Source organism: Uranotaenia lowii, chromosome 2 (genome assembly GCF_029784155.1).
Source record: "Uranotaenia lowii strain MFRU-FL chromosome 2, ASM2978415v1, whole genome shotgun sequence".
NCBI lineage: Eukaryota > Metazoa > Arthropoda > Insecta > Diptera > Culicidae > Uranotaenia > Uranotaenia lowii.
This window is the reverse complement of record NC_073692.1, coordinates 253,391,994-253,419,032: the sequence shown is the minus strand read 5'-3', so window position 1 is coordinate 253,419,032 and position 27,039 is coordinate 253,391,994. Positions and strand designations below refer to the sequence as shown.

At 37.9% G+C, this 27,039-nt stretch overlaps 4 protein-coding genes across 5 annotated transcripts in view; 3 read left to right on the top strand and 1 right to left on the bottom strand.

Annotated features, from left to right (window-relative positions):
* Nucleotides 1–8,360, top strand: part of LOC129744705 (60S ribosomal protein L11) — a 259,877-nt gene extending 251,517 nt beyond the window's left edge. The window contains exons 1-3 of one of the 2 annotated variants that reach the window (XM_055737370.1): nucleotides 6,451–6,468; nucleotides 6,594–7,011; nucleotides 8,152–8,360. In XM_055737370.1, the coding sequence (XP_055593345.1) occupies nucleotides 6,466–6,468; nucleotides 6,594–7,011; nucleotides 8,152–8,282 (552 nt within the window). In that variant the 5' untranslated portion in view covers nucleotides 6,451–6,465 and the 3' untranslated portion in view covers nucleotides 8,283–8,360. Of the gene's footprint in view, nucleotides 1–6,450; nucleotides 6,469–6,593; nucleotides 7,012–8,151 lie in introns of those variants that run through there. The other variant, XM_055737371.1, reaches the window with a different exon arrangement.
* LOC129744702 (protein maelstrom homolog) lies at nucleotides 444–4,831 on the bottom strand. The gene is made up of 3 exons (XM_055737366.1): nucleotides 4,696–4,831; nucleotides 2,768–3,177; nucleotides 444–2,143 (listed from the first exon to the last, which is right to left on the bottom strand). The coding sequence occupies exons 2-3, from the start codon at nucleotides 3,173–3,175 to the stop codon at nucleotides 971–973; spliced, it is 1,581 nt and encodes a 526-aa protein (XP_055593341.1). The 5' UTR covers nucleotides 3,176–3,177; nucleotides 4,696–4,831; the 3' UTR covers nucleotides 444–970.
* A 2,256-nt stretch (nucleotides 8,361–10,616) lies between the features above and the next one.
* LOC129744703 (26S proteasome regulatory subunit 7) lies at nucleotides 10,617–12,628 on the top strand. The gene is made up of 4 exons (XM_055737368.1): nucleotides 10,617–10,861; nucleotides 10,945–10,982; nucleotides 11,048–11,361; nucleotides 11,614–12,628. Exons 1-4 carry the CDS (start codon nucleotides 10,789–10,791, stop codon nucleotides 12,491–12,493), a joined length of 1,305 nt encoding a protein of 434 aa, XP_055593343.1. The 5' UTR covers nucleotides 10,617–10,788; the 3' UTR covers nucleotides 12,494–12,628.
* A 449-nt stretch (nucleotides 12,629–13,077) lies between these two features.
* LOC129744053 (transcription-associated protein 1) lies at nucleotides 13,078–26,277 on the top strand. The gene is made up of 16 exons (XM_055736382.1): nucleotides 13,078–13,353; nucleotides 13,439–14,112; nucleotides 14,175–14,341; nucleotides 14,402–14,637; nucleotides 14,699–15,074; nucleotides 15,135–16,245; nucleotides 16,309–17,698; nucleotides 17,795–18,087; nucleotides 18,145–18,477; nucleotides 18,537–18,778; nucleotides 18,850–18,994; nucleotides 19,057–21,621; nucleotides 21,794–24,548; nucleotides 24,614–24,839; nucleotides 24,905–25,547; nucleotides 25,604–26,277. The coding sequence occupies exons 2-16, from the start codon at nucleotides 13,444–13,446 to the stop codon at nucleotides 26,186–26,188; spliced, it is 11,736 nt and encodes a 3,911-aa protein (XP_055592357.1). The 5' UTR covers nucleotides 13,078–13,353; nucleotides 13,439–13,443; the 3' UTR covers nucleotides 26,189–26,277.
* Nucleotides 26,278–27,039: the final 762 nt, after the last annotated feature.

Here is a 27,039-nt window from a genome sequence, read left to right as displayed (position 1 = left end):
TTTTCCTTGGCCAAATTTTGACCGTATCGCCCTTTATAAAGTTAAAGATAAAAAAAATCGAATCATACATATACAGCGATTAAAATATTATAAATGTACTCACCAATATTTTTGAACTGTCTTCAAATCAATCGACTCACTCATTTATATGAATAACCATTCGCGATTGGTTCGCTCTTACGCCATCCATCGGATGAATGGATGAATGCACAACGCATGCACTGTTTGTTTTCCTATCACTTAGCTCCGCTTTTGTTCTGCCACTTTTAACCAACTTAACACCCAGATAAAAAAACGTTCGCAGCTATTACCAGCTGCTTATCGTTTTCATCTGGCTGATACAAAAAATGTATTTCTTTCTTCACTTTTTGTCAAATTTCTTTGCAAATTCTATTGTTATCCTTTCGAATGGAATTCTCATGACCAAAATAACTGCATGTGCGAGATAAACTGACTTTATTGCATTTTTTTCTTTCAAAACAACATATATATTGATAAGTTTAAACAGAGTTTTGAAGTTTCATAGACTATAACCGCCTTGTATTTCAGCTAGATGATATCTAAGTAATTTGAAATATAACAAAACGTAACAATTAGTTGCCCAACCAACTGGTCAAAGCAAAAGTAGCTAAGTTTATCTAAACAGGATTTATTAGGAATTAATTAAAACAAAATGTTCACATCTTATTAGAGATTTCAAGATCGTTTAAATGACTGAAACTAAAGTCTATCTCTCGTAGAAATTAAGCCTCTAATATTAAAACGATAGATTGATAAATGAAGCATTGAAACATCTACTTTTGAAGTTACTGATGCTCGCTACTGTTTACTATCAAACACTTACTATTCTTTCAATCTGTTTTTCGATATGTTTAGTAACAAATTTGCTCTAAATAGGAAGTAGAAACAATAAATTTAGGGAAAAAGCATAACGATAGTAAAAAATGTTCGATAAATTACCAAGTACAACTCAATCTTCATCACTATATTGTGACGATAAATCAACGCTAGGTGGTGGGCTGCTAAATGACATTCCGCGACCCTGATAGGAATGATTTGTTCCCGAAAATTCTCCACCATACCTGTTTCTCGAGCCTTTGCCTTTTGAAGTCGTGGCTATAAGCGACCCCCGACCAAGACAAGCCAGTCCTAAATCCCTTTGTTGGCAAAACTCGTCCACCTCAAGCTGTCTACTGAAAGGATTACTTTCAGCGTACGCTGATTTATTCGTTATAACACTTTCAGAAGGGAACCAATCCGAAGTTTCTGATACATCGAGATGGTGGAAAGGATTCGTTGAGTCAGCTCTCTTTGACTCGTGTTTGTTATGTGACTCTTTGCGACTCGTTCCAGAACGGGAACTGTAAATAACTGAACCATTGATGTCGTCACCACGGAAAGGACTCTTTTTACGTATTTTGGTGAGTTGCGGCATAGAAACGTGGGTCATATCCGATGCTGACACGAATGACATCGATTTGGAGGCAACAGTTTCAGTCAGATGCACACTGAGAGTGGTATCCGCATTTTGCGGTAGATGTAGGCCAGGGATGAGGTCAATACCCAAATCTAAACAGCAATTATCCGATATCATGAAGGACCAACGTATTACGCGTGATAAAGCACAGAATCGGGAAATACCATTATCCTCATGGTAATTGCAGGCGATTCCACTGGTGTATTCATATGGATCTTTTTTCAATAGTATATCAGCGATAGTCTTCGCTGGAAAGGCACAAATATCCATACCGTACTTTTCAGTAGCGCGTTTAAGCCGGAAGAAAAATTCATTCAATGGACAAATAAGAAAATTGTAGGTCTTTTTGGTATCCTCGCAAAATTGATCCAAAATGCTTTGAGCCATTTTCACCTCCTTCGCATCGACAAATAATGGAAATCCCCGTTTGAATGGCTTTTTGTCATAATCGATGAAAGCAACAAGCTTTTCTAGTATAATGCTGAAGTCTGATTCACCAAATGCATTCGGAGGAATCGGAAGCTGGTGAGATTCTTCGCTTATAATACTCGATTCGTACGCTAATCCGAGAGGAAGCTTAACTGGATTAATGAATTCGTGAAGTTGAGCGACAACCCCGTTCGAAAGATTATATCTCACTGCTCCCATCTCGGCTGGAACATAAGTCTGTAAAAAATACAAGTTTTTCAAATAAAAAAAAAAACAAGAAAGTATAGGCGTAGTTGAAAAAAATTTTACAAATGAAATTGTGAATGGTCCTTTCTCATTAGATCTATTTATATAAAAATTTAATTTAATTAAAGAAAATGCTACGGTTCCGCTATTAAATTTTTAATACAAATTGTTCCGCTCATTTCCGTTTCACGCAAAAGTTATTTTGCGCATTTCAACAATGAGCTTTGATCCATATTTTACGTAAATGTTATCTCGTTTCGTTTCGCAAGATATGCTATCGATAGAAAGATTAAAAAAAGGAAAATCTCTCATAATTTTGTTCTGTTCAACGCAAATTGGCCGAACACTTGATGATAATGCCATAAGTTAGGAAATAGTTACGCGCCATATATCATACGTCGCGAAAAAAAATTGGATCCCATATTTCATACCAAACGCCAATTGGCAACGTGTGAAAAAGCGATGCGCAGGATAGAAAAATAGAAATCCATTCATTATAGGTTTGTATTGTTTTCAGTAAAAGAAACGAATATCAGCTAACGTGTAATGTAGACGTGTAATATAAGTATATAAATTACAAGTAATTTAAATGCATTCCAAATAAAAACTACTTACCAGTTCGTTAATCTTGCAAAAATGATTGAAAGAAATAAAGACAACTTCCAGGGTTTCCAGCTCGTTATTGTCCGAAGCCGTCTCAATGAGTTCTACTATTGCTTTACTTGTGTTTTCCTGGTTCGTCATCCGTTCCTGCTGTTGCTTTTCTACTACACTGAAGGCAATTCCCTGGGCGGTGTATTTTTCGCCATAATTTTGTTTCGGCGCTTTCTTGTACTCTTGCGCGCGGGTTTTGTATATCTCGCGCGCTTCGTCATCCAGATTATTCCAGTGTGGACCGGCTTCACGCTGTACTTGCTCAAGTCCACCATGAAATTTTTTACCACGAGCTTCCTCTTGGCGTCTGAATTCCAACATGAAGAAGAAAAATGGCCCCTTTGCGGCAGGTTTCTTTTTCGATGACATCTCTGTTGAAGCATAAAATATATTTTCTTAAGAATATGTAAGATAATGCCTATCAGAAGATGATCAGTTTTCATAAGTGAAGCATCCTGATATTCTTCTAAAGGTTTTTTTAAATTGAATTTAGTTATTTATGCAAATTACTCCAGAATCATATTGAATTCATTTATTTTATTTATTTTATTTCGTCAACCGAAACGTAGACTAGTTTGATACATGTACATTTCCTTAAGAATAGGTTCAAGCAGTGTTTGCTTACAATTTTTCTTAAGAGTTTAGATTTCTTCGATTAAAATATTGTTTGAGTTTATGCCGAGACATTGTAAAGTTAATGGTTTCACAGTGTTGATTGTAAGAGGCCACGAACTACGCGAAAAACGGACCAATAAATCGCATTATTGGTCCGTTTTTCGCGTAGTTCGTGCGATAGTGATTCATGAAAAATAAAGTTTTCGAAGTTGCCGAGAATATGCATAAAAGTTTAATTTTGATAGAATTTCTTTTGAGTCTACGCTGCGAAAAGATATCATTTACAAACGAAACCATTGCATAATGCATAAACATGAACGTTATAACGTTATAGGATAGCAATAAATAGATGTATAGAAAAAATCATAATCGAATTTTGAAAATCGACCATATACCATTATCTTTATCTTTATTGGAGGGGAAAACCCATATGAAAAAAATTGAGTCTGTCTCATATGCGCGTGAAAACCCTCATCTTTTGCATCAACAGATTACAATACAATACATTCTGTAGATCTGCCTAATAACTGACCTGTACAAAATTTAAGCTCAACAGGACTTGATTTAAGGGTGCCTCGAAGCACTTAGTTTTTTTACCCTGAAGGGGGACCAAAGGAAATCTGAGAAATCGATATTCAAATTTTGATGCCATATGACGTAAAAATCTATAAAACGTCGAAATCTGATGTTATCTCGAAAACAAAATTTGATCAAAATCACGTAAAGGGAGACCAAAGAAAATTTTATTTGGGATGCTAAAGACTTTGAAAATGCATGAAACGTCGAGATCTGGTGTTTTCTCGAAAAATAATGTTTGGTCAACTTTGCATTAAAGGGTTAAAGTTTTAATCTCCCCAAAGGAAAAAAATTAATCGCAACACAAAGTGAAATACAACTTCGTAAAAAAAAGTATGCAAAAATTAGTGTTTCTACTTACTTGGCTCAATATTTTGAAATTGATCAAAAAAATGTTATCATTGAAAAATTACCTTAAATCGAATTTCAGAAAAATAAGTGAATTAAATTAATTTTGCAATTTTCGATCTTTTTAGAAATACTGTAGGTTAAATTTTCTTTTACTTATTTAGTTGAACAGCCGGAAAATCCTAAAATCTACGAGTTTACTTTAAGACGAATTCCGACTCATGGTGACAAATTGTTACAAAATGTGATGTCAGCCATCATGTAATGTAACCTTCTGAAGAGCTGATTCCAGCCAGCGTAAATTTTAATTAGGAATATGAATTTCCATTTAAGGTAAAATAAAAACTTACTTATTTCGGAGATATTCAAGGAGAGCTTCTTATATTCCAGCACAACCACTCAACTTTTCTTTAAAATAAACAGTGTAACTAATTAAAATTTATCTAATTATACTGATGCACTATCTGACTTTTCGTCTCGACTTGCAAATTTTGCAAATTGCGAACAGTGATGTCAGATTTATTACACTGTATGCATATATTACTTTATTACGCAGAGTTTATAGAAATTTCTCTGTTTGTTTTCTTTTTACTGAGATCAACAGTCGCAAAAAAAACGAATTCCATAAGCTTATCCATGCAAATGCGCATTCAAACAACGCATTAAATACGAATGAAATCTGTTTCTATCTTTTATATCGCTCGCTCCAGTCTTGATAATCTTTTATAATTACTTCATTTAATATTCCAAAAAAATGGCAACTCTGTCAAGATGTAAAAGTTCACGGTAAATGATTTGAACTCAAATAAAGCGAGTACTGAAGCTAGCGTAACATTTCATAAGGGCGAAACTAGCAGCTAGCAGTTAGGTCGAAACGAGAAAAACGCGTTTGAAATTTCGGAACATCTATCAAATCCTACTTAAAAAACCTACCACTTTTTGTTCATTAAATTTAAAAAAAAATCTGCATTATATTCACTTATTGTTCGTTGGTTATCAAGATCTCAACTTTTTTCGCTAAATAAATAAATCTGAGAGAACTGGATTTCGTTATATGCATGGATGGCAACGGACGTATGGAAATAAAATTCATAATCGAACGCCTGCAAGTTTCGTCCAATTGATCTATCTTCTATTTGATGTAATCTATATCTTCTATTTTAATGTGCGTGCGAGGAGTCGGTTCAAGCTTAGCTCTAAACGTCTTACTTATGGCGGTTTTACAAAACTCAACACGATGCAAACAAATAAAAAACACCATGCCTCCTCACGCTGCGCGTTCGAACTTTCATGAAAGTGGAAGGGGATGATCACCCCTAGCTTTCACATGAGGCCCCAGTAGACCTAGACCGATGTAATAAGGCCGCCGCTTCCGGCGGGTCGGCGGCCACCTCGGATTGGGGAGCCTCGGTGGCCTGATGTTTGCGGCAATGCCGCAAAACTTGAGAAAACAAAACTCGCAACTTTGTCCGCAAAGTGGAACATCAACATGATTACACGAAAAAATGTAATTATGCCAAAAGGCATTATGTCATACTCCCATTTCCGCCATATGCCTCATTATTTCGTTTGAAAAAAATTACTATTGGGTTCACTGAATTTTGATAAGCGTTTTCGAATTGAATTGCATGTAATCTATATAATGTATACAAATATATTTAATTCAATTCGAAAACGCTTATCAAAAATCAGTAAACCCAATAGTAATTTTTTCGAACGAAATAATGACGCTACACCTCTCATATACTTATCTTGGTTATTTCACGAAGGATTTGTTTAGCAACGCGCCGAACGCGACGCTTCTGAATACTGTCACTTCACCGGATATCGATGTGTCAAACATCAAAGTTGTTCTTTTCCGGTTTCTTATGTTGTTTGGTGAACACATTTTAAACCGAACCGCGTAAATTTCCAGTAAGTTTCTTATGTTTTAAGTGTTTTTTGGCAACTGAGTACTACTTTTAGAAAAATATAAAAGAACAGCATCTCATTTATCATAAAATCACGTTGAAGTTTACCGATTATCCGGCCAATTTTCAAGTGTTAAATTTTGCTGTTAGCTTTCTGCTGCATCAACAACCCTTTTCTCTAATGTCACTTTCTTATTTACATTCGCAGATATGGTAAGCAACCGAATTCAGAGGCTTGGAATATCTCGGACGGATGTTTCGTCAACCACCGCTGCCTGCATCGAATTACCTTTATATCCAAGTTGGACATTTTGATCAATGTTTTGTTTTGATTCTAGGCCACCAAAACCGCCGGTAAGGATAAGTCCAAAAACATTATGCGTGATCTCCGGATCCGCAAGTTGTGTTTGAATATTTGTGTCGGCGAATCTGGTGACAGGTTGACTCGAGCCGCCAAGGTGCTGGAACAGCTCACCGGTCAAACTCCGGTGTACTCCAAAGCCCGTTATACTGTGCGTTCGTTCGGCATTCGGCGTAACGAAAAGATTGCGGTTCACTGCACGGTCCGCGGTGCCAAGGCTGAGGAAATTCTCGAGCGGGGCTTGAAGGTGCGGGAGTACGAATTGCGTCGGGACAACTTTTCCCAGACGGGAAATTTCGGCTTCGGTATTCAGGAACACATTGATCTGGGTATCAAGTACGATCCGTCGATCGGAATCTATGGATTGGATTTCTACGTCGTTTTGGGACGACCAGGTGAGTTGAAACTTTAGAACAGTCAGTGAAAGATCGAGCTTATAAACAAAGAAAATTTTAATCGTATAAAACCAAGTTCTTATAAATAGAGCAATAGCACAACGCATAATAGAACAGTGTAAATATGCTATTTCGAGCATAACTTGATTTGAATGCTTAGTTTTATAAAATAATAGTTATACATTTGTAGGTTGTGTATCATTTGATAAGTGCACGTTCAAAATTTAAAAAAAAGTCTATGGTGTAGGGTGTAATAATTTTTTTCCATCAGAAAATAGTTGGTTGTAATTTTCAATTCAAACATTTCTGTTGTTTTGTTTCTCCGTGAATTCCATTCAAGGTTTTGATTATTTTTGCCATTTGTCAAGACAAAATAAACCTCGCATTTTGTGCCTTTAAAACGCCTCCCCGTTTCTGGGGAAAAGTAGAAATCCACATTGATATTCGTTATTCCTTATTTTATTTATGTCTTGTTACAAAGTTTGTGTTGTGATCTGTTATCAAACTCAACACATTTGAAGGATGACTACATTTATTATTGTTTATTCAATTGAAACTGTTTTAGCAACCTTATATTTGTATAATAGTTATATGAATTTTTAAAGCCAACGTTATTTCATCTAATAATACATTTCATTGCACGTGTTTTTCGAATTTCTTTTCTCTATTTACGCTCATTGAACTAAAAATCAGGATCTTTTCTTTTGGATTAGGTTGAGTTTTCTACTATGAAGTTTCTAAATTTATCTTCTCTCTACCTCTTTGTAAACGTTATATTTGTCAGGAAACGCCTTGCACAATAGTTATTTAATGCGCTCATTGAAAAACGTTGCTGATATGTAATATTTTTGACTACATTACATTGTCAGTTTTTTGGTTTTGCCGTTATTCGCTTATTGCCTTCTCGTTGAGTTTATTGCACAATAATTAAATATCATTTGTGTGTCATTCAAATGTTATTCAGTCCTGTGCATATAGAAAATCGATAGGAGGTGGTCAGTCTTGCGTGTATCCTAAATTTCCATACTCCGTAAGCTATCCTCTCATCGAACAGCAGTTGAAATAATGCTCCATAGATTTATTTCCTATATAGACAGAGTTTTGTCTATTGACTGATACTTGAACTTCTTTATTCCACAGGCTATAACGTTGCCCAGAGACGACGCAAGACTGGTAAGATTGGTTTCATCCATCGTCTCACGAAGGAAGACGCCATGAAATGGTTCCAGCAGAAGTATGATGGTATCATTCTTAATAGCAAAGCTAAGTAAAATGCTTTCCATAACCATTTTTACCGTCTCTGTAATAAGCTTATGTTAAAATACGAAAGAGAGAAAAAAATCTGTAAACTTATTAGTATTTCTTCAGTAAGAAAAATAGTTGAGAAAAGTTGTCTAGACCCGGATTTTATTGGAAAAGATTTTCCTTTTAAATAACTTTTTTGGTCTTAACATGATTCGTTAATTAAGCAATAGCGGGATTGTTGCGGGTGGTTCCAAAGTCCTTGCATTAGGGAAGTCTGGGATTTGACAAATTTTTGTTATGGATTTCAGATTTACTAAGTTATTTTTTTTTAAATATTTATGTACATGCACATAAGGACATTTGCACTCAAAGGGGTACAGAGTCATCATTTATGACTCAATGCTCAATAGCCATCAATTGGGAGTTAATTATGCCAAACGATTTTTTTTATATATTTTTTTTTTATTTAAAATTAGTTTATTAAAGTTTCAATGTGCCGAGTGTATTCGTTTCACTAGGTTAGTAGGAAAAGGGGCCGTAATAGTCGCGGCGACTCAACAGTTAGATAAAAAAACTTTAACAAGGGAAAAGGAAGGGGTTTTTAGGGGCCATTTTCCAATATCAGTTTCCATTAGGGTCCGGTGGTGGGTTTTTTATATGTTGAAGAGAATGATATTTAATTTTTCTTTATTGATTTAACGTCAGCCCATCGATATAAAATCATAGTTAGGGTCAAGGAAATTGGTTGATTAATTCCACGATTAAAAATTTTCTATTCCTGCACTTAAACAGGATACAAAATCATTTCATTTTCCGCGTTGCCATTGTCCACATAACCAGTGTTAACCACATTGACCATGAATTGCTAAAGTGAGAGGACATACATAATATTTTATGTATTTGTAACGACATCTAGCGGTTGGTAGACAGTGAGTAGTAACTTCCTTTGCCGCTAGAAGCGCGTATTTTTCGTTGCATAATTCTTCAACAGGGATGCCAGGTACTTAGATTTGGAGGGATTGCCAACAACCTCTTTAAGGATCTGGATAGTTTTCAATAAATATCCGATGTAGCGGTCCAGGATAGATGAGGCCATTGGCTATTATAAATCAAAGTTGAATAAACTATTCAAACCTTATGGGCTTATGCCCAACCTTTACCCCTTTACCTGTCAGGTGGACGGGATTCAACCTATATTCATATCTCAGGTGGCGAAGGAAATGCCGTGCTTTGTGTTAGTAAAAGTTTTTTTTTGTAAACATTTTAATCATCACAATTCGTGGTGTCAGTTGCATTTTCAAACAAACAACCATCATCGCTGTATCAGCGAACACTAGAGCGAACACACACGAATCATTGCCAACTGCTGTTTACGATACTCACCTAGGATACATAAACATCCTTGCAAGTGACGTAGGCTTTGTTTACAGTTTTACTTTTTGAATAACGAGTTCTTGAATAGTGTACGTGTTTGTTCGTCAACTTTCTTTGTACCCGAAGGAAGACAACAATGTCGGAGCAGTGCTAATCCAAATGAAAACACCATCTTTTTAACGGACTCTGCTAGCTGCATTGATGCAATTCAACTGGGAAATTAAAAAAAACCCTTGGATTCAACAGCTGAGTACATTGTTGGCTAACAATAATTTCACTTTAGCCTGGATCCCTGGACATGCTGGCATACGGGGTAACGATAAAGCTGACTCTTAAGCTAAAGCAGGAAGAAATGAAAGACCTTTAGTGATAGTTCTCCCATTACGCTTAGTTAAGCACAGGATAAGAGCTGAATGGGAACAAAAGTGGTACTCTTCTACAAATTTCCTGAGAAGGATTAAGAGATGCACCACTGAGTGGAATGACCGCAGGAACGCTTCTGAACAGAGATTTCTGAGTAGGTTAAGAATAGGACATTCTCGATTAACTCATTCATTCCTTTTCGAAAAAGACTCTCCACCTGTCTGTCAATTTTGTGGAGTACGGATTAGTATTCAACATGTTCTCGTTGATTGTGACGGATTCGATCAAGCCAGACGAGATTATGGAATGGAGATATCTGTGAAATTCTAAATAACGATTCATCGAATTAAAAAGCAATTTTAAGCTTCTTGAAAGCAATTGAAATTTTCAACAAAATTTAAATTAGTGTACTATAATGTTAATTAGCTTTTAAGAAACTTTAAGATACGAATGCCATGAAAATGGTAAAATGTATTTAATAAAATAATAATAATAATTTCTTTGTACCTAATTGGACGGGATTTACTTTTGGTTGTACTTTTTCAAACTGGAAACACTGCGTCATCTCATTTTTTTTTAAAGGAAATTTCAGCAAACAACACTACCCTAAACATGGGTTTATAAAGTTTAGCGTGTTACACCAATGACATTTTCATTCATCCAAAAGTTGCTTGTAATCATCGGTCTTAAATTATTTTGAGTTTTTCGAAGATTCGGTAGACTCTACGTTACTAGAGAACCTCGAACTCGGTATTTGATTGTCTGGGACCCTGTTGAAACTTCCAACAATTCAAAATGCCTGACCATCTCGGAGATGATATGCGTAAAGTGAAAACAGATAATAAAGAAGCGGAGCCTGAAATTGAAGGTAAAAGATGAAGATCTTTGCCAACTTAATATTGATGCCGTATAAATTAGAAAAAATATTTGATTTTTCATGTTGTTTTGCAGCTCTTGACGATGTGGATATCGAGCTTCTTAAAACCTATGTGAGTGTTTTTTTGTTACATTAAAGATAATTTTGTTAAAATTATTAACATAACCTCAATTTCAGGGACAAGGCCAATACCACAAAGCGATTAAACAAATCGAAGACGACATCCAAAAGTCAATCAAGCAAGTTAATGAGTTAACCGGAATTAAGGAAAGTGACACCGGACTGGCGCCTCCGGCACTGTGGGATTTGGCAGCTGATAAGCAGATTTTGCAGAATGAGCAACCGCTGCAAGTAGCCCGGTGTACAAAAATTATCAATGCCGATTCAGACGATCCCAAGTACATCATCAACGTCAAGCAGTTTGCTAAGTTTGTCGTGGATTTGGCTGATTCAGTAGCTCCCACCGATATCGAGGAAGGCATGCGTGTCGGGTAAGAACAATGGACAACCTTTTTTTTTTGGCACTTTTTCTACTTAAGCTTGTTTTAATTTTTGAACAATATCTACTTTCATATTTATTCGTTGTTGTTGTAATATGTTTGAAATAACATTTGTTTATACAAGTTTTTAAATAAAATCATCCCTTGTCTATGTATGAGCCTGTGAGCCTATGTACTTGTAAAATTTTAAGAAGCTCTTTTAAGAATAGTTAAGAATTATTTGATTTCTTAATTTTATTTCAGAGTTGATAGGAACAAGTATCAGATCCATATTCCGCTTCCACCGAAAATCGATCCGACCGTTACGATGATGCAGGTCGAAGAAAAACCGGATGTAACGTACAGCGACGTTGGTGGTTGTAAAGAGCAAATTGAAAAACTACGCGAAGTAGTAGAAACGCCCTTGCTGCATCCTGAGAAATTTGTCAATCTAGGTATCGAACCTCCCAAAGGTGTGCTTCTGTTTGGGCCCCCTGGAACGGGTAAAACGCTGTGCGCTCGAGCAGTTGCTAACCGTACGGATGCCTGTTTTATTCGGGTGATCGGTTCAGAGTTGGTGCAAAAATATGTTGGCGAAGGAGCTCGTATGGTACGAGAGTTGTTCGAAATGGCGCGTTCTAAGAAAGCTTGTCTGATTTTCTTCGACGAGATTGATGCTATCGGTGGCGCCCGTTTTGATGATGGAGCAGGAGGAGACAACGAGGTTCAAAGAACTATGCTCGAGTTGATCAATCAACTAGACGGATTTGATCCTCGGGGAAATATCAAGGTGTTGATGGCGACTAACCGACCTGATACTTTAGATCCTGCACTGATGCGTCCTGGACGTCTAGATCGTAAAGTAGAGTTTGGTTTACCAGATTTGGAAGGAAGAACGCATATTTTCAAAATTCACGCTCGCTCAATGTCTGTTGAGCGAGACATACGTTTTGAGTTGCTTGCTCGCCTTTGTCCGAATTCTACTGGTGCTGAAATACGTTCCGTGTGCACTGAAGCAGGAATGTTTGCTATCAGAGCACGCCGCAAGGTCGCTACAGAAAAAGATTTTCTAGAAGCTGTCAACAAGGTCATTAAGAGCTATGCCAAATTCAGTGCTACTCCAAGATATATGACTTATAACTAAGAACAGTAATTTTCCCTTTAATATTATGCCTCTATGTAAACCGTTCACATTCATTTTGGAAATAAACGTTTATGACTTTTATTATGGTTTACTGCAAAAAAATCAACATTAAAGTCGTATAAAGTGTGCTTAATAGTTAATATTCTACTTTTTTTTCTTCTGAAATAAATTGTAGTCTCATTAAGTTTGCCAAATCTTTTTTTAACGAAATAATATTTCATAAGCAACCTAGGTAACTAATGCAGATAATATTTTAGTAAAATAGTTACTTATCCTATGTCACTCAACTCAGAAACGAGGTCAGCTTTGCTATTATAGAAACAATCAGATTGAATAGTGCCAAGTAAAGTTTTCTATACTTCGTTTTTTTTTGTAGAGGCTTTGGAGATATTTTTTTAAATTTGTGCAACTGCTATTTACCCCAATATGGGTAAATGCAGTTCAGGACAAATTGGACTAACAGCTATATTGAGAATTAAGAATTTGAAGCCAGCTTTAAACCCTTTTCATTATAAATATTTATAATTTTGCGTGTAGTCTGTGATGTTATACAGCGGAACTGTCAAAATTTTTCCTCCTGTTTGCAGCGTTCGGTCGATTGGACTTCGTGGTTGTAGAGTTTGGGCAATAAACGAATTAAAAATCACCGAATTCGTTTGAAAACCCTCGCTAAACGTACTTTAAGTGCATTATTAACGATCAAAAGTGAAAGTTGAGCTTTACTTGTCGATAAAACAGCATTTTTCGGGAAAATAAAAAATTGCAAATGGTGACCACGACGGCGTTCCAAAAATGAAACATCACTAACTGTTATACTTGAACAAACTGTTATACTGTTTCACGCCGGCGGAAAACTGTTGGTAAACAAACGAATGCAGTTTTTTCGATCTTTTTTCTGCGAACGGTTGTTTATCAACAAATACTTTTTTTTTCTCTAATCAACAGGTACTATGGCCGCACCAATATACGCCCCCAGCACTTCTGCGGCCCAGCCGCAACAGGTGGTAGATTCGGTACAAATGAATCATTTTCGAAGTTTTGTCAACATGCTTGGAGATCCGTCAGCAAAAGATGAAATAAAGCTGAAGGCCGCCCAGGAGCTAAGTGAACACTTTGAATTGATTACTCAATGTAGTAGCTATCAGAGTTTTTTGGACCATTCTATGAAAATTTTTCTGCGAATTCTTCAGGAAGGCGAGCCGCATTTCATTTCCGAGTTGAATTTACAGCAAGTGCGAAAACTTATCCTTGAAATGATTCATCGTTTGCCCACATCCGATCTTATACGACCTTACGTTAAATCGATTATTGTACTCACTATTAAACTACTACAAAGTGATAACGAAGAAAATGTATTGGTGTGTTTGCGTATTATTATCGACATCCACAAGCAATATAGGCCAACATTTCATCCGGAAATACAGGATTTTTTATCGTATGTAAAAACAATTTACTCGGATTTGCCTAAGCATTTGGCAACAATGTTTGAGCCAAAACAACCAATCCGGCTTAAAGATTTAAAAGACATCAACTTTGATGTTTTGCTCCCGGATACGTTCACTGTTACACCGATTCAAGTGGAAAAGAAAACGATTGATGGAAAACTTACAACTGTAACGGTAAGATTGTATTTCGTATATAAATAATTTAATGATTTTTATATCACTGTTTTTCTTTTCAGTATAATTTAATTCCAAAGGGAATAAACTCTTTGAAGGTGCTTCAGGAACTACCCATAATCGTCGTTCTTATGTATCAAATCTACAAAACGAACGTGCATCAAGAAGTGGTCGATTTTGTTCCTCTCATAATGACCACTATCACTCTACAACCTCCCCTTGCTCATAGGTAAACAAATCAATTGTACATAATAATCTTAAAAATTTTTAAAATTGTTATCAAATTTAGGAACTCACCGGCATTCAATAAGGAAATTTACGTTGATTTCATGGGTGCACAGATTAAAACACTAGCATTCTCAGCGTACATTATAAGATTGTTTCAAGATGTGATTTTGAATCACGCTGCCACGATGGTTAAAGGAATGATTAATTTATTGGAAAGCTGTCCAAAAGAAGTTGCACATCTGCGAAAAGAGCTGCTGGTCGCTACTCGACATATATTAGCAACAGATTTCAGAAACCGTAAGTTTTCATTTATTCAATTATATACAAACATAAAGATTTCTTTTTTCATTTTCGACAGATTTCGTTTCCTCTATTGATAAGTTGTTTGAAGAGGATGTACTGTTGGGCAAAGGATGGACTACACATGAATCTTTACGTCCGCTGGCATATTCAACACTAGCAGATTTGGTTCATCACGTTCGACAGCATCTGCCGCTTACAGCGCTGTCGAAAGCGGTCTATCTGTTTGCCAAAAATGTTCACGATGAATCACTTCCAACTAGCATTCAAACTATGTCCTGCAAACTACTACTTAATTTGGTAGAATGCATTCGTGTAAAAAGTGACGTTGAACCTGTTGCCAGTCGTGAGTTACTTATCACCATGCTGAAAGTTTTTACTCAAAAGTTTCACACGATTTCAAAGTTGCAGCTTCCACAAATAATGCAGAAATGGTACCACATTTATGAAAAGTAGCACTTATTAACTTGAGTAATGTTTAATTTTCATTACAGGGGAACGACAGCTGCAAATTCTACTCCATCTTGTACATCGGTTAATACTAATCCAGGCTCTACACCTCAACAGGGTTCACAGACACCAGCCACAACAGAAAATTCTATCGAGAAAAATTTTTTGGCTGTAGAAAATACTGAAAATACATTTAAACTTACGAGTATTGGTTTCCCACAACCCAACAATTTGAACGTAATGGAATATCGTAGCTTAGTCAAAACACTTGTGTGTGGCGTGAAAACCATTACCTGGGGTTGTCCAGCGGCTAAAGTCAATAGTAACGAACAAACTCTACCGGCATCGAAACTATTCAATCCCAGCGAAATACTGATTTTTATAGACTTGTTCCATTGGGCTCTAGAAGCTTTGGATATATACACCATCAACGTACCAGCCATGGGCATGCCTCAAACCTTGCCTCAACAAAAACAAGCTCTGCAAATGCCACGTTCCAAGGAAGAAAAAGAAGTTCTTGAACACTTCAGCGGCGTTTTCCTAACAATGGACTCTCAAAATTTTCAGGAAATATTCGCTTCAACAATCGACTTTATGGTGGACAGATTGTATAAAAATTCGGCTTTACAAGTTATCGCAAACTCATTCCTGGCCAACCCTAAAACATCTCCACTGTTTGCAACGGTTTTGGTAGAGTATTTGTTAGACCGTATGGAAGAAATGGGTTCCAATATTGAACGTTCAAACCTTTACTTACGGTTATTCAAATTGGTTTTTGGTAGTGTAAGTTTATTCGCCGCTGAAAATGAACATATGCTTAGGCCCCATCTGCATAATATCGTGAATCGTTCCATGGAACTTGCAATGACAGCAAAAGAACCGTATAATTATTTTCTATTACTGCGCGCTTTATTCCGTTCCATCGGCGGGGGATCACACGATTTGCTATACCAGGAATTTTTACCGTTATTACCAAATCTTTTGGAGGGCTTAAACCGTCTACAAAGTGGTTTTCATAAGCAACACATGAAAGATTTATTTGTGGAACTTTGTCTTACGGTACCGGTGCGACTGTCTTCCCTGTTGCCATATCTACCAATGCTTATGGATCCATTAGTATCTGCGCTGAACGGATCTCATACGCTCGTTAGCCAGGTAAGGAAAAGAAATACATAGAGCGAACTCGATGTAATTATTGTAAAATTATTTTTATTCCAGGGACTTCGAACGCTGGAACTCTGCGTTGACAATTTGCAACCGGATTTTCTCTACGATCATATCCAACCTGTTCGAGCTGATCTAATGCAAGCATTATGGCGTACGCTTCGCAATCAAGACAGTGCTGCTGTAGTTGCGTTTAGGGTGCTTGGTAAATTTGGAGGAGGCAACCGAAAGATGATGATCGAGCCGCAACAATTGATGTACCAAGAGAGTGAAACAATTCAACCCGCTGTTGTCGCGCATTTCCAAGATCATCGTAAACCGATTGATTTTCCCGTAGACAAAGTCATCGAAACAGCTTTTATTGCACTGAAGACTAGCACTACGGATCCTTTCTATTGGCGTCAAAGTTGGGAAGTAATTCGGTGCTATTTGGCTGCATCCATATGTTTGGACGACGATAAACATACACTGCAAAAGCTTTTCATGCATCCAAGTTTCACTGAAAATAATGTGATATCTACCGTTTCGCACTATTTGTTACAGGACAAACAAGTTCGTCAAACGCATCTTACTGCGTTAACGGGAATGTTTGTGGCTGCTGCCACTAAAGAACTTCGGGTATCAGTGCTTCCAACCATGGTGGCCGTCGTTCGGCATTATACAATGGTGGCCATTGCCCAACAAGCTGGTCCGTTCCCACATAAGCATTATCAGATGAACACTGGGTTAGATCCATTGGTGTTGATTGATGCACTGGCAGCAATTATGGGACACGAGGAGAAAGAACTTTGTAAGCCAGGAAATTTGGCTATGGCGTTGATACTAGAAACCGCAACTAACATCATGGGATCCAAAGAAAGAGCTTGTAGATTACCGATAATGCAATATTTAGCAGAAAAAATGGCAGCACTTTGTTACGAACGTCCTTGGTATTCAAAAATGGGTGGTTGTATCGCTCTTAAATTTCTTTATCAAAACATGGCTATGCGTTGGTTGTATCAACATCTTTTTACGTTTCTCAAAGCTTTCATGTTTATCATTATGGATCTAACCGGCGAAGTTTCTAGCGGCGCTATTGATGACGCTAAAAACTATCTAGAAAAAATGTTGAAAATATGCATGACCCCTTTGGATCGAGATTGCAAGAATGAAGAACTTATCTCAACACAGAAAAAAGCAATGTACGATGTAATTCATGAACTAGTGCGTCAGGTGACCAGTCCACATACACTGGTCCGAGAAACTGCTATGGCATCGTTGAAACTGATAGCCGAGCTACAAGGTAAAACGGTAACTGAAGTTATGAACCCCCATCGAGAGGTGCTAGTAGATATGATTCCTCCAAAAAAACACCTTCTACGGCATCAGCCGGCTAGTGCGCAAATTGGTTTAATGGACGGAAATACTTTTTGCACAACCCTGGAACCACGTCTTTTCACGATTGGTAAGTTTTGTTATTGGTTGTAAAATTCGATAGTTTTTTGTAAATGGATAGATTTTCATTCTGCATTGTTTCATGCTATCATTTTTCCGTTTATAGATCTAAACATTCTGACTCATAAGGTCTTCTACCATGAAGTTCTTACCCTTTCCGATGCAGAAGATACCACCCTCAACAAACTAGATTGTTACAAAACTGTAACCAACTTAATACCACTGCGAAAAAGTGCTCTGCGTGCGCTTGCTGCTTGCCATTACATACCCAACGGTTGCCGGGAGAAAATATTTTCTATTCTGTTTAAAGCACTCGAGAAAAACAACGTTGAGTTACAAGAAGCGGCATTTGAATGTATGCAGAACTTTTTGCAAGGTTGTACAGTTGACAAAGAAGCGGTAAGTAAATGTTCATGTTTTTGGAGCAAAACTGTTCATATGTTTCTCCATCCTTAGATACACGCTGGCATCCGGCCACTGTTGATGCAATTGGGTGATCATCGCAATCTTACGCTAAATGGAGCCAAACGGTTGTCTTACTTGACCCAACTATTCCCATCAATGTTTAACGAAAAGTTATGCGACTCATTACTTCAGATAGTTAAGAAACTGTTGGAAACTTCAATTTCTTCCAACAAAGGGTCTAATTTCTTAGCGGCACTGAAAACAGGGGAAACCGAACAGAAGATAGTGACGATAATTGGTATTTTCCATCAAATTCCTGCAGCGTCTTCCAAATTCATCGAGAGCTTATGCAAGCTGATATTACAAACCGAAAAAAGTCTAATGGTTAGTCTGATTACTGATCGATTTTAAATTTGATTTAATTAATTATTTTAATTTTGCAGATCGAACCTTGTTCTCCATATCGTCCACCGTTGGTTAAATTCCTGTTGAAATTTCCTAAAGAAACGATTGAACTATTACTGAGTGATGTAAGCATACGAGATGCACAATGGAATCGATTCTTGATATTCTTGCTCAAACACAAAGAAGGTCAAGCATTCCGGAATGCTATTCAAGAAAAGAGCGCACGCCTAGTTCAGTTGATTTTGATCAGCTCCGAAGGAAGCCTTGTTGTTGCCCAGGGGTGCGTATATACTTAAATAATATTTCCCATAATGCTTGCTAAGTAAAACCTTTACCCGATATTATTTCCAGAAAACCATATGAAGATCGTTATGAAGCACAACGTCAAGCTATTTTGATTATTCATACGCTTATAGAGTTTGACAGTCCATGGATCTCAACACAAACGGATATTATTGTCGCACTGAAGACAATTTGGAAAAATGATTTGTACAAGGTAATTTTATCATTCATTATATATTAACGTACAGTTGTATAATTATGTGATTATATTTTCAGTCATGTCAAACGTCCGTCGTTTGCGATATGTGGCATTTGGTCGCAAAAATATTGATGGAGTACTTTTCGCACAACACACTTGAAATACCTCTCCTCTTCCAGTTATTAAGAGCACTTTGCTTAAGATTTATTCCCGATTTCCAATTTTTCCGAGATTTCCTTCAAGGCACAGTTTGTCAGAGCTACACAGTAGATTGGAAGCGAAAAGCTTTCTTTCACTTTGTTGAATGTTTTTCAAACCAGGAAATATCACAAGATCTGAAAGCCAAAATTCTCACTATGGTCATCATACCAAGTTTCGCTGTTAGTTTTGAAAAAGGTGAAGGAAACAAACTTGTCGGAGCTCCACCTGCGCCTTATCAGGAAGACGACAACAATGTAGTGTCGGTGTTTATCAACAAAGTAATTGATCCTGAGAAACCATTTGCCAATGAAGACTCTGTTAGAATTGCTCTGTTACAATTTGCCTGTTTGTTAGTGGAACGCGCATCACCGCACATCCACGATGGCGATGCCAACAATAAAAGAGAAGGAAACAAACTGCGCCGCCTAATGACATTTGCCTGGCCGTGTCTTTTGCCTAAAAACTGTGTTGATCCTGCCGCACGCTATCATGGTCATCTCCTGCTCAGTCACATTATCGCCCGGTTGGCCATTCACAAACGCATTGTTTTGCAAGTGTTTCATTCGTTATTGAAAGCCCATGCGGTTGAAGCTAGAGCGGTTGTCAAACAAGCTCTGGAAGTCTTGACACCGGCCATGCCACTGCGAATGGAAGACGGTAATACAATGTTGACTCACTGGACTAAAAAAATCCTTGTAGAAGAAGGACATTCGATGCAGCAATTATTCCACATTTTGCAATTGCTGGTTCGTCACTTTAAAGTGTACTATCCAGTACGGCATCATTTGGTGCAACAAATAATAAACTCAATGCAGCGTTTAGGATTTACTGTGAACGCAACTATTGATTACCGTAAATTATCAATCGAATTAGCTGAGGTTATAATTAAGTGGGAGCTACAGCGTATAAAAGAAGAAACAGATGGTACGGTTGAAGATGAAGAATCTAAAGTGCAAACTGAAAACAAACAACAGCCAAGTGGAGCAATTAAGCGAACCGTCCAGGAAGATGAATCCCGCAAGAAGTTAGCTACAGGTGATACAAATCCGCAGCCATCGCCGAATACATCAACTGCATCTGCTGCAAGCACAGTAACCAACAAAGTTGAAGGCTCTGGTCGCCCGATCGATAGAACTCATTGCGACGCTGTATTAAATTTCTTGTTCCGTATGGCATGTCAATTGAATGATGTTTCCACGACTCCAGGAACTATATCACCCGGTGAAAGTCTGTCAAGACGCTGCGTAACGCTATTAAAATTGGCCATCAAACCCGATGTCTGGCAGCAACCGTTTGATTTGAAACTAACGTGGTTAGATAAAGTGTTCACTAGTATCGAAGGACAGCAACCCAATATTGGAAATATTTGTACTGCACTTGAACTGCTCACATTTTTACTAACTGTATTGAAAAAGGAACAAATTTTGGCTACATTCCGGCCTCTTCAGCGTGGGTTGTCAGCTTGTGTAACATGTACTAACACCCGAGTCATAAAATTGATGCACGGGCTTTTGACTCGCCTGATGTCTATATTTCCCACAGATTCTCATCACAAACATGATGAATTGGAAACTTTGTATGCTACTATTAGCAAAATGATTTTTGAAGGTTTAGCCACTTATGAAAAGAATCCGCAAGCTAATCCTTCAACTCTATTCGGCACACTTATGACCCTCAAGGCAGCTTGCACAAATAATCAAAGTTATATCGACCGATTGATTATTCCTTTTATGCGTTTGCTGAATAGACTCACTAAAGAACATTTGGGTGGAGTTGCAGGTGCTCAAAACGGTAACGCCGAAGCTTCTAATAACGCTGGTTCTATCGCACTGGAACTGCTGGTTGTGTCGTTGGATTTAGTGAAGAATCGTGTCGTTGTAATGAGTGTGGAAATGAGGAAAATGTTTATAGGAGGTATTCTAGTAGGACTGATAGAGAAAAGCAACGACGTAAAGGTTATAAAGGCCATCGTTAAAATGATTGAAGAATGGATGAAAAACAAAAACACCCCTGTGACGGTTTCTCAAGCGCCAACACTCAGAGAAAAATCAATTTTGTTGGTCAAACTGATGCAATATGTCGAAAAACGGTTTGCTGACGACCAAGAACTGAACGGTCAATTCTTAGAACTTGTTAACTACATTTACCGTGACGAACAACTGAAGGTAACGGAACTTACTTCGAAACTCGAGGCAGCATTTTTAGCTGGTTTACGTTGCAATCAACCCAAAATACGAGCAAAGTTCTTTGAAGTTTTCGACGGATCTATGCGGCGTCGTCTTCACGATCGTTTGCTCTATATTATATGCTCTCATGCGTGGGATTCCATAGGGCAACACTATTGGATAAAGCAGTGCATTGAACTGTTAATTTTGACGGCCAACACCACTACACAAATTCAGAACAGCAATGAGAATCATCTTTTGCCCAGTATTTCTTCGGTAAGTAATTTATTCAATCGAAAGACATTTTAGAGGTATGATATTTTGCCTATGACACTATCTTGCGTTTTATCATATGGTGGTGATGTGATTCAACGTATCCTATTACAATCCTTATGATTAACCTTCGGATTTTGTAAAACCTAATCATTGTATTTTATTTCATTTCCAGGTTATAAATTTGGCTGAATCTGATGAAAAGAAAAATTTCGTTATTTACACTTCACTGCAGAACGACCCGACGGAAACCTTTGATCCAATTGAGGACAAAGAGGATGCCTTTGATATGGATATGAGTGTCGACTCAAATATTTCAAGACATGAAGAAAGCGAAAGACCAGTGGTAAATCGCCAAGCTGCCGTGATAAAATTAATAAGTCGACAGGCAGAATTTCTCGATGCAAGTCGAAAAGTTCGTACTGAGCAGTTGCTGGTCGCAACGGCTCAACTATGTCACATGGACACGCATCTAGCTGAGAGAGTTTGGTTGGATGTTTTCCCTAGGCTATGGTCAATTCTGGATCAAGGCCAACAGCAATCGTTGGATCGTGAAATAGTTCCATTCCTTTCTTCGGGAACCCACATCATTCAGAAAGATTGTCATCCTAGTGCTCTTCACACTTTCGTTGAGGCATTGTCCCATTGTAGCCCTCCCGTTTATCTCCCACCCAGTTTGATGGCGTATTTAGGCAAGGCTCATAATCTCTGGCATCGCATGACGCTGATGCTCGAAGATATGGCATTAGATTGGCCGAACCGAAAAGAAACGTCATTTTCCGAATTTGTGGAATTCGATGAAGAAGGAAATCGAGATTGTTCCTACGTTTTGGATCCTCTTTCTCAGATGTACTCATCGCTGCACGAAGAAGATTTGTGGGCCGGACTTTGGTTAAAGTATGCCAAGTATCCGGAAACCAATTTGGCTATAGCACATGAACAGATTGGATTTTTTGAGGAAGCCCAGAGTATTTATGATTCTGCAATGACGAGATTTAAACAAGATGTTAATAATGGAACCACACCTTCCGATATGAATAGTGAACTACTGTTGTGGGAAAATCATTGGATTCGTTGTGCGAAAGAATTGAACCAATGGGATATTCTTATGGATTACGGACAATTGAGTAAAGACAAAAACTCTTTTCTGATTATGGACAGTGCTTGGAGAGTACCGGATTGGACACTTATGAAACAAGCACTTCTCAAAGTGGAGCAATCTTGCCCCAAACAAGTTGGGTACAAAGTCAATCTATATCGAGGATATTTGACTATTCTGAATCAGGAAGAGCAGCATCCATCGTCCGTTGAGCGTTACGTTGAAATGGCCTCTGCTTATTGTATGCGTGAGTGGCGTCGTTTACCGCCAATTGTATCTCACATACACCTGCCCATATTACAGGCATCTCAGCAGATTATGGAACTCCAGGAAGCAAGTCAAATCCATCAAGGGTTGTTGCAAAATCGAAGTTCGTCACTACACGATATGAAAGCTATCGTCAAAACTTGGCGAAATCGTCTCCCGGTTATAGCCGATGATTTGTCGCATTGGAGCGATATTTTCACTTGGCGTCAGCATCATTATCAAATTATAACATCCCATCTTGAGCAACAAGGAGACAACAATGGACCGTGTATGTTAGGTGCTCACGCTTCGGCGCAAACGATTATCCATTTTGGTAAAATTGCACGCAAACAAAATTTGACTGGAGTTTGTCAAGACTCTTTATATCGTATCTACACGATTCCATCAGTGCCGGTCGTAGATTGTTTCCAAAAAATCCGGCAACAGGTGAAATGCTGTCTGCAAATGGCTGCAGTCAATAGTCGGTCTGAGCTTTCGGAGGCCTTAGAAGTGATCGAGCCAACAAATTTGGATTACTTTTCGAAGGAAATGACTGCAGAATTCTACGCACTTAAAGGTCTCTTACTGGCTCAAACCGGTCGCTCGGAAGAAGCAAATAAAGCATTCAGTGCAGCTACCCAACTACATGACACTTTAATAAAGGCTTGGGCATTGTGGGGTGATTATTTAGAACACATATTTACACGAGACCCTAGACAAATAAACATTGGCGTATCGGCTATGACTTGTTTCCTACATGCCTGTCGTAACCAAAACGAAAGCAAATCTAGAAAGTATCTCGCAAAAGTTTTATGGTTGCTGTCTTACGACGAGGATAAATCTCTTCTTGAAGCACTGGATAAATATGCCGTCGGTGTTCCTCCTTTACAATGGGTTCCATGGATTCCACAGTTATTGTGCTGCTTAGTTCAATATGAAGGTACAGTTATTTTAAACCTCCTCAGTCAAGTTGGTCGAATGTTTCCACAGGCTGTTTATTTCCCGATTCGAACGCTTTATCTGACATTGAAAATTGAACAAAGAGAAAGATACAAAAGCGTAGAACAAGCATCGGCTGCTGCTCAAAAAATGGCAATTAAAACAGAACCTGGTACATCAACTGCTGCTCCTGTTGTTGGTTCTGGTCAAGTAGTTACTATATCTACACAACCTGGAGGTTCAGGCAGCCAACAAGTTTCAGTAGGAGCGCCTGGCTCGAACCCGGGACCGAGTGTTACTGATCAAAATCAGCCGAATCCATCTGCTGGTGCAAATGTAACAGGTGGAATGCAATCAACGACAACTCCCATTCGCGCCACACCACCCATGTGGCGATGTTCGAAAATCATGCATCTACAGCGAGATATTCACCCCACTGTTCTCAGTTCGCTTGAAGGTATTGTAGACCAGATGGTTTGGTTCCGAGAGAACTGGTACGAAGAAGTGTTGCGACAACTTCGACAAGGTCTAACCAAATGCTATGCTATTGCATTTGAAAATCGCTGCTCAGTAAATGCAGCTATTATCACTCAGCATACATTGAATTTTGTAAAGAAATTGGTTTCTACTTTTGGTATTGGAATAGGTAATTTTACATTGAATGATGTTAGTTTTGTTTTGCGAATTATCATTTTCCTTTTTCGTTTTTAGAAAATATATCCAGCTCAGTGTCATCAAACTTTTCATCGGCGGCATCCGAATCGCTAGCAAGGCGAGCTCAAGCTACTGTTCAGGATCCAGTTTTTCAAAAAATGAAAGGTCAATTCACTAGCGATTTCGATTTTTCGCAACCAGGTGCAACAAAACTACATAATTTGATCAATAAACTCAAGATATGGATCAAAATATTGGAAAATAAAACCAAACAATTGCCGAAGTGAGTCCTTTAGTAGATAAATAGTTAATGATTGAATCCATATTCAAATGTGTCTGTCTTTGCAGGTCTTTCCTAATTGAAGAGAAATGTCGCTTTCTGTCTAATTTTAGTCAGAAAACTGCAGAAGTAGAGCTGCCAGGTGAGCTTTTACTACCCAAGCATTCGCATTATCACATTCGTATCGCCCGATTTATGCCGCGAGTAGATATCGTCCAGAAGCATAACACAGCAGCTCGCAGGCTCTATATAAGAGGAACCAATGGAAAAATCTATCCCTATTTAGTGGTGAATGACACCGGTCTAGGCGACGCACGACGCGAAGAACGAGTTCTTCAGTTGCTTAGAATGCTTAACAATTATCTTGCTAAGCAAAAGGAAACATCAAAGCGGTTCCTCCATATTACAGTACCACGCGTCGTGGCCGTTTCCCCTCAAATGCGACTCGTAGAGGACAATCCATCAAGTGTTTCGTTGCTCGACATTTACAAAAGCGGCTGTTCCAAAATGAACATTGAGCATGATGCACCAATTGCTAGATACTACGATCGTTTGGCCAAGGTTCAAGCCCGTGGTTCACAAACGAACCATACTGTTTTGAGAGATATACTGCGAGAAGTGCAAAACACTATGATTCCCAAAACATTACTTAAGGATTGGGCGGTAAAAAATTTCCGCTCAGCCACCGACTATTGGCAGTTTAGAAAAATGGTAAGTTCAATCTATTGATCTGAATTTCGTGAAACTAATATTATTCTTTTACGCAGTTTACTCTTCAATTATCGCTATCCTGTTTGATAGAATATGCATTATACCTAACCAGATTAAATGCTGATATGATGTATCTTCATCAAGATTCCGGTCTGATGAATATATCATATTTCAAATTTGACGTCGACGATACAACGGGTCTACTGGATGTGAGTAGGCCCATTCCTTTCCGCCTCACTCCGAATATTGTCGAGTTCATATCCACCATAGGAGTAACAGGGCCGTTGACGGCATCAACAATTGCCACCGCTCGGTGCCTGGTGCAACCGAACTATAAATTACCAACCATTCTACGTGCTATTCTCCGAGATGAAATCATAGCCGTTCAGAAAAAACGAATTCTGGATGAAAAATTGATTGATCAAAATACAGATCTTTCCCAGGAAAATACGGCTATTGAAATCGACAACGAAACAGTTATTAGCAGCGTAAATAAAGCCGTTAGTAATATCATGACCAGACTCAACAGTTTGGCCCGGTTCGATAATACGGAAGTTAATCGTATGAGCACATTGGTGCAGGTGGCAAGTAACTCGGACAATCTATGCCGTATGGACCCAACTTGGCATCCATGGCTTTAAGCGGAAAATATTCATGCATGTATATTAGATAAGTAAGCTCATGGTATGATAACAAATTTGAAATATAATAAACTCAATAGATTACGAAACTAATGTATTTAATATCGTATTTTGGGATCTTTCAAAAGGTACCTACCTATATTTAATTCAAACTTCATGCATCTCACCCACCCCTTCCCTTCTTTATACCTATCCAATAACTGCAATCGTTCAAAACAAAAGAAAATTAATGTTTGTTTTTTTTTTCGATTTTTTCTAGTCCTCTGGAACAAGAAGGCTTACAAAGTTACCAAACTGGTCAAAAGATGACAAATGATAACAATGAGGACTGTGGAAGATTCAAAGAGAAATACATTTTCAAAAAACGAATCATTTATAGAGCCATTCTGCAAAAAGGTGAGTTTTTGTCATTTCAACATAAGTAACGTTGTGTGGTACATCGGAGTGTACAGTCGCTTGCTTTGGATTTATCAAGCCTATCTATTCAGATTCTATGGACAACATATTCTGCATTACATTGCGTCTTATTTTATCAAAATATATCCAAGTTAATTACATATCATTTGAGATTCCGAGATTCTTTAAAAGGTTTTCACCGTGATTTTTGTATCGATATGAATTTTTACGGCTTTATCGGTAGTTCTACGTCCTCTTAGTGAGAACATTTCAAGATTTGAAAATTATAGATGGATAAAAGAAGATAAGAAGAAATTTTTAAGAAGCATTTTCATTACATACTCGACTTTTCAAGCACGGATCAACTATTTTGAAGTGTTAGAAACGGAAAATAGATTTCGAGTTCATTCCCATTGTTAGGGCGTGAAACACCCTACAACAATACCGCTACGTGC